General features: G+C 45.7%; 1 protein-coding gene across 1 annotated transcript in view; it reads right to left on the reverse strand.

Moving 5' to 3' along the window:
• The window catches only part of LOC143294690 (focal adhesion kinase 1-like), a 62,442-nt gene extending 51,321 nt beyond the window's left edge, over positions 1–11,121 (reverse strand). Inside the window, 6 exon segments of the mRNA XM_076606086.1 lie at positions 1,416–1,503; positions 2,345–2,520; positions 5,880–6,086; positions 7,693–8,841; positions 9,647–9,863; positions 10,919–11,121. Coding sequence (XP_076462201.1) covers positions 1,416–1,503; positions 2,345–2,520; positions 5,880–6,086; positions 7,693–7,806 — 585 coding nt within the window. The 5' untranslated portion in view covers positions 7,807–8,841; positions 9,647–9,863; positions 10,919–11,121.
• Positions 11,122–13,073: the final 1,952 nt, after the last annotated feature.

Consider the following 13,073-nt stretch of genomic DNA (forward strand, 5'->3'; position numbering starts at 1 on the left):
ATGAGCATCAGACAACACCAAGTCTTCCTCTTCCAGCAAAGCTTACAAGCTATACATCACTGAATCTTTCCGGTAATACTCACACGCTATGTATCACAGCATCAGAGAACACCGAGTCTTTAAGTTCCAGCAATGCTCACACAAACTATACATCACAGAGTCATTCTGTTCCAGCAATGCTCACCAGCTATGCATCACTGAATCTTTCCAGTAATACTCACACGCTATATATCAAAGCATCAGAGAACACCGAGTCTTTCAGTTCCAGCAAGGCTCACACACTATACATCACCGAGTCACTCTGTTCCAGCAATGCTCACAAGCTATACATCACTTAATCTTTCTGTTATGGTAATACTCACACGCTATATATCACAGCATCAGAGAACACTGAGTCTTTAAGTTCCAGCAAGGTTCACACACTATACATCACCAAGTCACTCTGATCCAGCAATGCTAACAAGCTATACCTCACAGTCATTCTGTTCCAGCAATGCTCACAAGCTATACATCACTGTCATTCTGTTCCAGCAATGCTCACAAGCTATACATCACTGTCATTCTGTTCCAGCAATGCTCACAAGCTATACCTCACACAGTAGATCTGTTCCAGCAATGCTAACAAGATATACATCACTGTCATTCTGTTCCAGAAATGCTCACATGCTATACATCACCGAGTCATTCTGTTCCAGCAATGCTCACACAAACTATACATCACAGAGTCTTCTGTTTCAGCAATGCTCACAAACTATACATCACTGAGTCATTCTATTTCAGCAATGCTCACAAGCTATACATCACAGAGTCTTCTGTTTCAGCAATGCTCACAAACTATACATCACCGAGTCATTCTGTTCCAGCAATGCTCACAAGTTATACATCACCAAGTCATTCTGTTCCAGCAATGCTCACACAAACTATACATCACAGAGTCATTCTGTTCCAGCAATGCTCACAAGCTATACATCACTGTCATTCTGTTCCAGCAATGCTCACAAGCTATACATCACAGAGTCATTCTGTTCCAGCAATACTCACAGGCTATACATCACTGTCATTCTGTTCCAGCAATGCTCACAAGCTATACATCACTGTCATTCTGTTCCAGCAATGCTCACAAGCTATACATCACAGAGTCATTCTGTTCCAGCAATACTCACAAGCTATACATCACTGTCATTCTGTTCCAGCAATGCTCACAAGCTATACATCACTGTCATTCTGTTCCAGCAATGCTCATAAACTATACATCACAGAGTCATTCTGTTCCAGCAATGCTCACAAGCTATATATCACTGTCATTCTGTTCCAGCAATGCTCACAAGCTATACATCACAGACTCCAACAGCACTAAGTCATTATGTTCCAGCAATGTTCACTAAAGCAGGAAAGAATGTACCTGATCAACTCACCTGGTCATACAGGTAATAGAAGGTGACTTTATCTCTGGAGTACAGCTCCTGGAAACTTCTAGGGAGGTAGCGCACCCGCAGTTCATACCTGAGGTCCATAAGAGGAAACCAAGTAGTGTGAGTGTGTTCGTTTGCATGCTTGAAGTCTGTCAAGTTATAACTTCCCCAAATAATACTACCAAGATGTCTCTGCATTGTACATTCGGAACACTGAATAAATCAACTCAAGGATTCAGTACATCAAATATATAAAGAATTTTTTTTTTAAACTATTAAAACAGCACAACTATATTACGAATAAACAAAACATTATAGACATTATCCTTACTCTTCTGATTCATTTGCAGTTCATACTGCTGTCTTGATATATTTAACTATATTATTATATCATTCTTTTTTCTTTGTCTTGATTTTCAACTATAGCATCCTGGTCTTCTCTTTTCCATTTAGAGGGGAAAAAGGCACAAAGAATGCACACCAACACATAAAGCCATGAGGTGGAATATATTCACATCAATGAAACATATCTAAGCCATGAAGTTGTATCCATTCACATCAATGATAACTGACACATGAAGTAGTATGCATTCATATGAATAAAAAAGTACCAAAGCCATGATGCTGTGTGCATTCACATCAATAAAAAGTACCTAAGCCATGATGTTGTATGCATTCACATCAATGAAAACTACCTAAGTCACAAAGGTGAAAACATTACCATGATAAAACACACCTCAGTCATGAAGTTATATACATTCACATTAATGAAACATACCAAACACGTCTATCACAGAAACAAAATGATAAAGTCATCAACATCATAAAGATGGGTTTTTTTTTGCTCTTGTGTGCGTGTGTATATGCATCACCTCATTTGAAAGACTAAAGATACAAAGACAGAGAGAGATACGCATTGTTTTATGTCTCACCTCAGATGTTCAGGGGGGTGTTTGCCTTCATATTTCTGTCGCACCTGGTACATGGTGAGGTCGTTGTGCAGCCAGTAGCCTTGCCGGGACCCAACTGGCATTAGCTGCAGGGCGTAACACCGGCCAAAGTAGCGTTCTCCTGCCGCCAGCCTTCCCACCACCAGTCGAATGATGTCCTGAAGCAACAATAACATCACACCATTTGTTGGTTGTATGTCCTGACAACAACAATTACCGTACATCACACCATCTGTTTATCCAACAGTATTCTGACTAAAGAGAAACACTGAAGCCACAAAACCTCCAGCTGTAGGAAACACTGAACCCATAGCACATGTAACTGTAGAAAATCTAACAGCATTCTGACCACACAGGAACACTGAAGCCATAACACCTGTAAATGAAGGAAACACTGAAGCCATAACACCTGTAAAAGAAGTTAACACTGAAGCCGTAACACCTGTAACTGAAGGAAATCCAACTGTGTTCAGACCACAGGGAAACCATGAGGCCACAGCACCTTTTCCTCTTGGGTTCACACCCTTCTCCTCATTTGTTGGCCTTCTTTCCTATCTCCACCTGCTTGTTTCTTCTTCCTTTTTCCTTTGTTCTTGTTCTTGGTGTTATTTTCTTAACATGATTCTGGTCAGCAGATTACAGAAATCTAAGCCCAGCATTCAAACTTGTTGATCAGGTTCAGTTTCAGTTTCTGAAGGAGGCATCACTGCATTCAGTCAAATTAGGCTATACCACATCTGCTAGGCAGATGCCTGACAGCAGCATAACCCAATGCACTTGTCCAGCCTTGGGAGCTTGCATATTATATATATTTGTGTACCTGTCAGACTGGATTTCTTCTACAGAATTTTGCCAGACAATTTTGCTGCCATGGGTTGTTTTTCGGTGCACCAAGTGCATACTGCACACATAGAATCAACTTTCTGTCTCATCTGAATCACTTGATGCTCAGTTTGATTTTCCAGTCAAACTTGTGAGAAAGGGTGAGAGTTTTCTCTCTCTGTCACCGTTCTCTTTTCCTTCAGCAAGACTACCTCCTGAAACAAGACTAAAGTTACCCATGTACAATGTCACTGATTATAAGCTATTTTCTGAAACAGACTATAGATTGTCATGGACAATGACAATGATTCAAAGCTATTCTTCGGGTGACAGGTGGAACATTCTATTGCATGCTGTGTGTGATTAACAGCTGTGCTTCCCCTCTCTGATTTCACCCTGGGCAAATCTCATTGTCCCTCTGCATGACATCAGCACATGGATACCCCTTCCTCCAATCAATCAGGGTTGGCTTTCACCTGTGACACATTCTTCACTGGGCCTACCTCAGCTGTGCTGAGACTGGACTGGGGGAGAGACAGACAGGAAGAGAGAAACAGGGGTAAAGGGAGAAACAGGGGGCGTGGGGGTGGGGGTGGGGTGGCGGAGGCAGAGAAACAGATGCCGACAGAGAGACATGCAGACACAGAGAGACAGAGTCAGAGAAAAAGAGAGTGAGAGACAGAGAGAAACAGGAGTAAAGAAAGAGTTAGAGAGAGAGGTGAGGAGTAGAAGAGAGAGACATAGAAAGAGTTAGAGAGAGAGGTGAGAGAGACATAAAAAGAAACAGAGTTAAGAAAGAGAAACAGGGAAGAGTGAAGTGAGACATAGAAAGAGAGAAACAGGAGTAAAGAAAGAGTTAGAGAGAGAGGGGTGAGAGAGAGACAAGAAAGAGAGAAACAGAGTAAAGAAAAGATTAGAGAAGAGAGTGAGAGAGACAAAGAAAGAGAGAAACAGGAGTAAAGGAAAGAGTTAAGAGAGAGGTGAGAGAGCCATAGAAAGAGAGAAACAGGAGTAACGAAAGAGTTAGAGAGAGAGGGTAGAGAGAGACATCAGAAAGAGAGAACATAGTAAAGAACGAGTTAGAGAGAGAGTGAGAGAGACAAAGAAAGAAGAAACAGAGTAAAGAAAGAGTTAGAGAGAGAGGGGTGAGAGAGACATAGAAAGAGAGAAACAGGAGTAAAGAAAGAGTTAGAGAGAGAGGTGAGAGAGACATAGAAAGAGAGAAACAGGAGTAAAGAAAGAGTTAGAGAGAGAGGTGAGAGAGACATAGAAAGAGAGAAACAGGAGTAAAGAAAGAGAAACAGGGGTGGGTAGAGAGTGAGAGAGAGGGAGGGAGACAGACAGACAGACAGACAGACACTGATAGAGAGAAACAGGACTAGGAGTAAAGAAAGGGAAAGAAAGACAGAGACCGAGAAAGAGAAACACACACACACACACACACATACACAGAATGAGAGAAGAGAGAGAGAGAGAGACTGATAGACACAGGATGGGGAGCAAACAGGAATGGTGGAGGTAAGGGTCTGGATGATAACAGATAAAGAGGGGGAGGGCGAGGAAAACATCACGTCTTCATGACACCCTCTTCTGGGGACTCCTCAGGCCTGCCATTCCTGGCTGCCATCTGTGGGCAAAGTCTCCAACACAGGCAACAAACATTTCTTCAAAGTGGGGGAACATCAATTCCCTCACAATTAAATCCTTCTGGAAATAAAAATCTGCACGACCACCATGGTGAGCATTGCAATAACTCTGAATGACAAAGAGATAACAATACATGATAATAAATAAATAATAATAATCATCATCATCATCATAGTAATGATAATAATATTAATAACAATGATACTACTACTACTAACAATAATAATAATAACAACAACAACAACAATAATAATAATAATAAATCAGAGGTAGGACAACAATCACCATTCATGACACCAAATCAGGAATAAAACAAAATTCATGCTTCTCTCTTTCTTCATTTTGTTTTTCATCACACCCCATACAATCATGCTTTTTTCTACACCACAGCCAGTAAACTGATGTTATCAAATAAATCCACTGGCAGCTGAGTTGTCATGTGCAAACTTGGGCAAAATAGTGTGACCTAATTTCAAGTGCACAACTGTACTGCATTCCCAAAACCACAGCAGTTATTTTCCCAGCCACTAGTGTGGTGAATCACACAGAGAGTCTAATTTCATTTTCATCACTCCTATTTCACAGAAGCCATGAAGGAAGAAGAGGTAGATCATTTGCTGAATAACTTGTTCCACTGTTTGATAACAGAAGGCCAAGAAAGGTAGGATTCAGTCAGATTAACAGGCTCACACAAACACACACACACACACACACACATGTACAGGCATGCGAGCACACGCACACACATACTTTCACATGCACACACACACATGCTCGTGCCCAGACACACACACACACACGCACACACACGCACAAGCAAACACACACACACACTTTCACATCGGTGGCCTCCCTGTACTTGACCATGTTGAAGCCCCCATTGGGCAGGTGTGTGTGTGTCTCTCTGTCTCTCTCTCTCTCACACACACACACATAAACACACACACACACACACACACACAATCTTGACATCGGTGGCCTCCCTGTATACTTGACCAAGTTGAAGCCCCTTTGGGCAGGTCACACACACACACACACAAACACACACCTTGACATCGGTGGCCTCCCCGTACTTGACCATGTTGAAGCCCCCATTGGGCAGGTGCACCTTGAGGATGGCCCGGTCCATCAGGAACTGGTTGACCCCAGGGTCAAGGTCAGAGGCAGGGTCAAGGTCCTGGTCGAGGATGACGTCTGTGCAGGTGCCCTGCTCCCCTTCATGGATGAATCGCCACAAGCGACTCCATCGGGCAACCTGTGACCACAGCAACGTTTGAGCTGTATAGTACTGTACTGTGCTGTACTGTATAGCATTGTAATGTATCGCATTGTGCTGTTCTGTACTGTTTTGTGTGTTACAGCTGGGCCAGCAGCAAAGTGAGAGCTGTATTATCAATTGTTTCTCCATTGCAATGGGGAATCATTAACTGCTTCGTCTTTTGTGAAGGACTTTGACTCTCAAACTAGGAGGCAAAATTGCACTGGCTGTAGTACTGCAGCCTTGAGGGCTAGTTGGTTTCTGGAGCCATTCCAACGCCAACTGTCCTAAAACCCTCTTGGCCGACAAAGCGGGGATATAACTTGGGCAAGACACTCTCCAATATAATCAAATTCTACTTATAACCCAAATAGTCAGGACAGCAGTTAACTCCTCTGCTGTTCTGATGGTCATAGTCAAACACAACTATCATACACACATACTGTTTTGCACTGCACTGTATTGCATTGCACTGCAATGTTCTGTATTGCACTGTACTGTGTTTGAACTGTACTCCCTGTGACCACTTCAACACCCGTTCATGAGTAAATCACCACAAGCAACTCCATCAGCCAACCTGTGAGCACAGCAACATTTGAACTGCACTATACTGGACTGTCCTTTACAATAATGCACTGTATTGCTGTGTACTATAATGAATTGTCTTGTGCTGTAATGTTCTGTACTGTACTATCTGTGAGCACATCAACAACTCTTCATGAATGAATGACCACAAGTGACAGGTAACCTGTGAGCACAGCAACATTTGTATTGTACTGTACTGTGCTGTCTTGTACAATACTGAACTGTATTGTACTGTACCGTCTTGTACCATATTATACTGTATTGTTTTGTAGTCACTTTTGTATTAGTATTTTGCCAGAAGTTACTCTACTGGGCAATCTGAGTGCATAGCAACATTCAAGGTCCACAAGGATACACAGGACTGTACTGTAATGTACTGTCTTGTACTATACTGCACTGCACAAAACTGTCTTGTCATGTATTGCACTGCATTGCATTGTATTGCATCGTGTTGTAATTGTACTGTGTTGTACTTGTATTGTTTTGTATTGTGTTGTATTGTACTGCACTGTGTTCACTACTGTATTACTTTGTCAAAACTGTTTCAGCTGCTCTCCCAATGCAGAACATGTCACCTCAGTTCAGTGCCACCCTCTCTTTTTTTCTGTCTTAAGAAGTTAAGTGCTTTTTTGTTTTACATTCAAAATGAATTTTTCTACAGAATTTTGCTGGTGACAACAGAACAATTCACATGCTTTCTCTCTCTCTCTCTGTCTCTCTGGCTGAGTGGCTCTCACTCTTTCTCTGGCAAACACACATATATCTTTTGTCCAAAACAAAAATATCCATTTATGTGACACCCCTCCCCCTCCCCATACTCCCCTACCTTCCCCCCCATCCCCCCCCCCCCCCCCCCCCACCCCACACACAAAAAAACCCCACCAACTCTCTCATATATACACATCCAGAAGGACACACACACGCGCGCGCGCGCACACACACACACACACACACACACACAAGGGCACAAAGGACCCCCTCCCCATCCACCCCCACCCACTCTCCTCTGTGTACCTACAGGAATGTGCTGCCAGCAGCCCAGAGCCGAGATGAGGGGGTCAGCGGTGAAGGGGGCGGTGCGGTCAAACTGCCCTCCTCCCTCCTCACCCCCCTCCTCCCACTGCCAGGCCATGACAGGCCAGGCCGAAGTACTGTCAGCACCCAGCAAGGGGACAGCACTGTCACAACACGATCCTTGCCGCCGCCACCACCCAACCCCCTCCCAACTACCCTCACACCGTCCTCTCCACGACTGCTTTAAGTGTCACTTGTCAGCAACAACAGAGTTCTTTGCTCTCCATCAAAGCACATCACCCCCATCACCACCACTGTTGCGAGCGAGCAGACTTGAATGTGTATATTGTTTTGAATCCTGTATTGTACTGAATACTGTATCGATCTTTAGTAATTTTGTTCACAACAACTTGCACTGGGCTGATTGTTTCGTCACAAACGACGAGCTTGAATGATACCTTTTTACATACACGACGATGGTCACATACAAGCACGTGTCTTCATGTGACAGACTTTTCACTTCTCCAATGCCACTGCCGTTTGTCACGTGTGAGCTATGTTTGTCAAGTGTGGACGGTCGATGATGTCACATGTGGGCAATGCTTGGGACTTGTGGACTATCAGCGTTTGTGACAATTCTTTCACCACTATCCTTCACCGCCACTGTTACCATATTTTACCCCCAAACCATAAAGTCTCTTCACTTCACCAGCACAACATTTCGTTCGTGTTATTGGCATTAGTCACTTAATGCCAGCAACACATTTCTACTGCAACACGCATCGCTGCTGCTGGATGCTACCACTGAGGTTAGTCACGTGCTATCAAGCCCAGCTTGCAGCAAGTCTCTCCACGAACTCACTCGTCTTCGCCGCTACTGCACTCAGCAGTGCACACCCTGTTCTCACAACAGTGAACCTTTTTTTTTTTCTCCTGCACTCCTCCAGCTCTAATACTGGCGTCCGAAACTCGCTTGCATCAAGTCTCTCCGCCAACATCGTGTAACCAGTCTCTTCATCAACATCATGTTCACATTTCAAGTCAATCCGCCAACTCACACTTCATCCTACACCTGGCTGTGATGTCCATAATTGTTGTCTCCGTACACTTCCCCTTTATTTTATTTTCTGGTAGCAGCTTACTTTGACTCCGTCTGTCACATCACTTCAGTTGATACAGATTCGAGAGAGAGAGGGAACGGCATTCAGACAAGGATTGGAGAAAGAGAGGGGGTGTGAAAGGCATGATAAGGGTGGGGAGAGAGAGGGAAGGACGTGCGTACACGAGTATCGGACGCTCAGCACTCGAACACCAGAACTCGATATAACATTGTGCCGTCACCAAACGGTTAAAACTTTCAGGGAGGGACAGGGCGAGTCTAAGTGAATGACGGTGTCACTGTGGCCAAGCTGCATTCCATGCAGGGTCAGCAGGTCAATTCACGATCAATAAAACTCCGGCCCGCTGCGTCAGTTGGCTACAGTGACCACGCCATCAAAACAGCGGGAGGGGAGGATGGAAGAGGGGTGAAGGCTGCGGATGTGACATGAGTGATGAACCGGGGCCGTGAACCCAACCAGCTCACCAACAAGCTGCACGTGCTCTGCCGTGGTGCTAGTTGGTCCACTGACAGGTATGGGTCTCCGTCCACGGATCTGGTGCAACCGGCAGAGAGAGACAGAGACAGAGAGAGAGACAGACAGACACACACACACACACACACACACACACACACACACACACACACACACACAGAGCTGACTTCTTCAAGTGGACATAAGATTGTTCGAGAATGGGGTGGATTATGTGAGAGGGTGAGGGGGGATATCTGACCAGCGCCTAACATCAGTGTAGGAGAAAAGGGCAGAGAGAGAGAGAGAGAGAGAGAGAGAGAGAGAGCTTATTCCAGAACAAACTAATCAGTGAGTAGCGATCAGAGTCCAAGCACCAAGACACACCAGTAAGACACGGTCTTTTCTGTCTTCAGCTGTCCCATCCTGTTTCATAATTGTAGACAAACGGCAGAGAAATCTGCCATGTCGTATTGTCCCATCATGGTAGACAAACTTCAGAGAAGTACGCAATGTCCCATCATGTTTCATCATGGAACACAAACGTCAGTGAAGTACGCCATGTCCCATAATGTTGCATCACGGTTCACAAACGTCAAGAAGTCTGCAATACGCAAGAGAAGTCCGCCAATCTTCACGTAGTCATCTTCTGTCAGTATGAGATAACATCACCGTGTCATCTGCTGCCATCCACGCCCACTCGTTTATCTTGATGGGCTTTCTGCTGGTGAAGCAATTAGTCTTCCCTCGTCATCCCCACCCACTCCCCACCCCACCAACCCCCCCACCCACACACACACACCACTCCTTTCCTCCTCCTTTCCGACTAACCCCAAATTGAATTGTTCAACCTACCCCTTCCCCTCCTATTCAACTGCTGGTCTGCACTGCCAACACAGAACGCCTGATCCAGCTTCTACAACGTCTTGTGCTTTGGTTTTCCTTGCACACACACACACACACACACACACACACACACACGAGTGGCTTCTGAGCATTGAGTACGTCAGCATGCAACTGGAAACAAACGGACGATCCAGAAGCATTCTAATCGTTTCACAGATGGCTTTAAAATTCAATTCAACGGACATGGTGCACAAGATAAATGATGAGCACACACAGGTAGTAAACGCATCTTTAGATACGATGCAGAAGAAACCAATAATGGGGTGGTCAATCGTGAAGTCTTGTGGTAACTTGATGAAACACGCACCAAATCAACTTCATCAACAGATCCAAAGGCACCTAGCTTTCATCTGAAGATAATTGTTTATGAACACGTCCACAACTAATACTGTCCATCACTTAGCAGAAAACCTCTTAATTGCAGAGTAAAGGACAATTCTCAACACCATCGGCTATTTCTTAGACAGAGACACTGAGCAGGCCTTACAGCTTACAGACTGCATGAAACATAATCTACACAAATGAGGTGGCAATGTAATGAAAACCAATTCAGGCATTTTTCTCTGTGTGTTGAATCGATCCCAACTGCATCTTTGTCACCCGGAAATTTCTTTGTTGTCAAGCAAAACCTATCGCATTTGCCTCACGTTAACGTCAATAACGCTGCATTTTCCTCATCTTTGCGATGATGATGTGGCATCCAGACGGCAAAGTCCCCGACGACCACCTAACTGTCACCACCATCTTAATCACCTTTCACACCATGGACGTTTGACAAACGCGTTGGACTGATGTACGCGCAGGTCAGGCATTGTTGTTTTTCCTCTAAAGCTGATAAGGCGTAGCGTACAAGGATCAGTCCGCAGGCTTTGACGCTTCCTTGAAACTGAAACTGCACGTTTCCAAATCCAATCCACGTCTGACAAGCCGGCTGCACAATACTAGCACTCTCTCCCCCTGGCCTGTTTACATACAACTGAACTCGGCAGCAACTCGCGTCAATGTAGCCGTGTAACCGCTGTGCCTGCTGAAACTGAGCACCACCCCCATCCTCATCCCCTAAAACAGCAGATGGAATCGTGCGTAGCTAATCCAGTCTCATCTTGCACGGTGTGTGTGTGTGTGTGTGTGTGTGTGTGTGTGTGTGTGTGTGTGTAGGTGGGGGACGGAGGGGGGGGGGCGCTGGAGGGTGGAGGTGGGGGAACACCCTCCCCAACCCCCCCCTTTCTGACCCACCCGCCCATTGCAGTTTGTTCATGCAGCACAAAGTCTCTCCTCACCCCATCCTCACTCCCCACGCGCCCCCCTGAACATGCCATGTTGTTCCCGATGTCTATCTGCCCCTCTGCTCTGCAACACAATCATTCCAGAAAACGAGCGAGAAATGTTATTACTGTTCCCAGCCCCCACCCCTCCTCCCCACCTCTCCCTCTCATCCCGTCTTTTGATGTTGCTTTGGAAAAAGGATCACTGGGCCGCATGAGGACGTGTGGAAGGGGGTAGGGGGGGGAGAGGGGGGAGGGGAGAGAGAGACAGAGAGAGCGTGTGACGGAAAAGGCTTGGAGGAGAAGGTAACAGGACAGAGAGAAAGTAAAGCTCACTGAAATACCGAAGCAGAAGAACAGATTTACTGACACTGCCAGTGATAGACATGGGTGTGGGGAAGGAGGCAAAGCGACAAACACACACACACACATATATATATATATATATATATGTGTGTGTGTGTGTGTGTGTGCACAAGCACGCGCGCGCGATAATACAGCGCACAAACCAAATGCAGACGTGTGCACTCGCATGCAGTGATGTACGTTCAGTTGTCCACAGCTCTCTCCTTGTCTTTCTACAGTTCAAACCGGGAATTGCACACTGCTTGCTCGTGTGCGTACATGGGTTGGTGGATGGGTGGATGTGGGTGTGGGTGTGTGCGTGCATGTGTGCGTGCGCATGTTCATACGTGCATGCGTGCGCGCATGTGCCGTGTTTTGTTAAGTGAAGACTGAAGGGAAGATTGGAGTGGAGTGGGGTAGATGTCATAGCCGGTCTGGTGGCTGGGCAAACTGGTTGAACGACATGGCCAGGAGCCGAAGGGGGGGAGGCTCCGTCAGACTTCACACATCCAGCTCTGTCAGAATCCATGCATCCAGATCAAACAGGCCTCATGCATCCTGCTCCATCAGATATCATACATGCACCCGGCTGTCAGACCTCACGCACCCAGCTGTCAGACCTCATGCACCCGGCTGTCAGACCTCATGCACCCGGCATCATCAGACATGCACCCAGCTGTCAGACCTCACACACCCAGCTGTCAGACCTCACACCTCACACACCCGGCTGTCAGACCTCACACACCCGGCTGTCAGACCTCATGCACCCGGCATCATCAGACATGCACCCAGCTGTCAGACCTCACACACCCGGCTGTCAGACCTCACCCGGCTGTCAGACCTCATGCACCCGGCATCATCAAATATGCACCCATCTGTCAGACTTCATACATCCAGCTAATACACCTCATGCATGCAGCAGTGAGACCTCATGCATCCATCCAGTTATCAGACCTCATGCATCCAGCTGCCAGATTTCATGCAGCTGTAAGAGCCATGCATCCAGCTAACACACCTCATGCATCTAGCTAACACACCTCATGCATCCAGCTGTCTGACCTAGTGTATCTCGCCATCAGACCCAATGTATCCACTGATTCCAGCTGTTGGGCCTCATGAATCCAGTTATCAGACCTCATGCATCATCTTTAGAATCGGCAGTTGGAATTGCTCCAGTGTAAGAATGAGAATCTCGACAACTGATCGATTAGCATATGATTTTGACATCTTATGTCTCCAAGAGACCAGGACAAGTGCAAAAAGACCAATTAACTTTCAGAATTTCATTCTTTCAAGGC

This window comes from Babylonia areolata, chromosome 20 (assembly GCF_041734735.1).
Source record: "Babylonia areolata isolate BAREFJ2019XMU chromosome 20, ASM4173473v1, whole genome shotgun sequence".
Taxonomy (NCBI): Eukaryota; Metazoa; Mollusca; class Gastropoda; order Neogastropoda; family Buccinidae; genus Babylonia; species Babylonia areolata.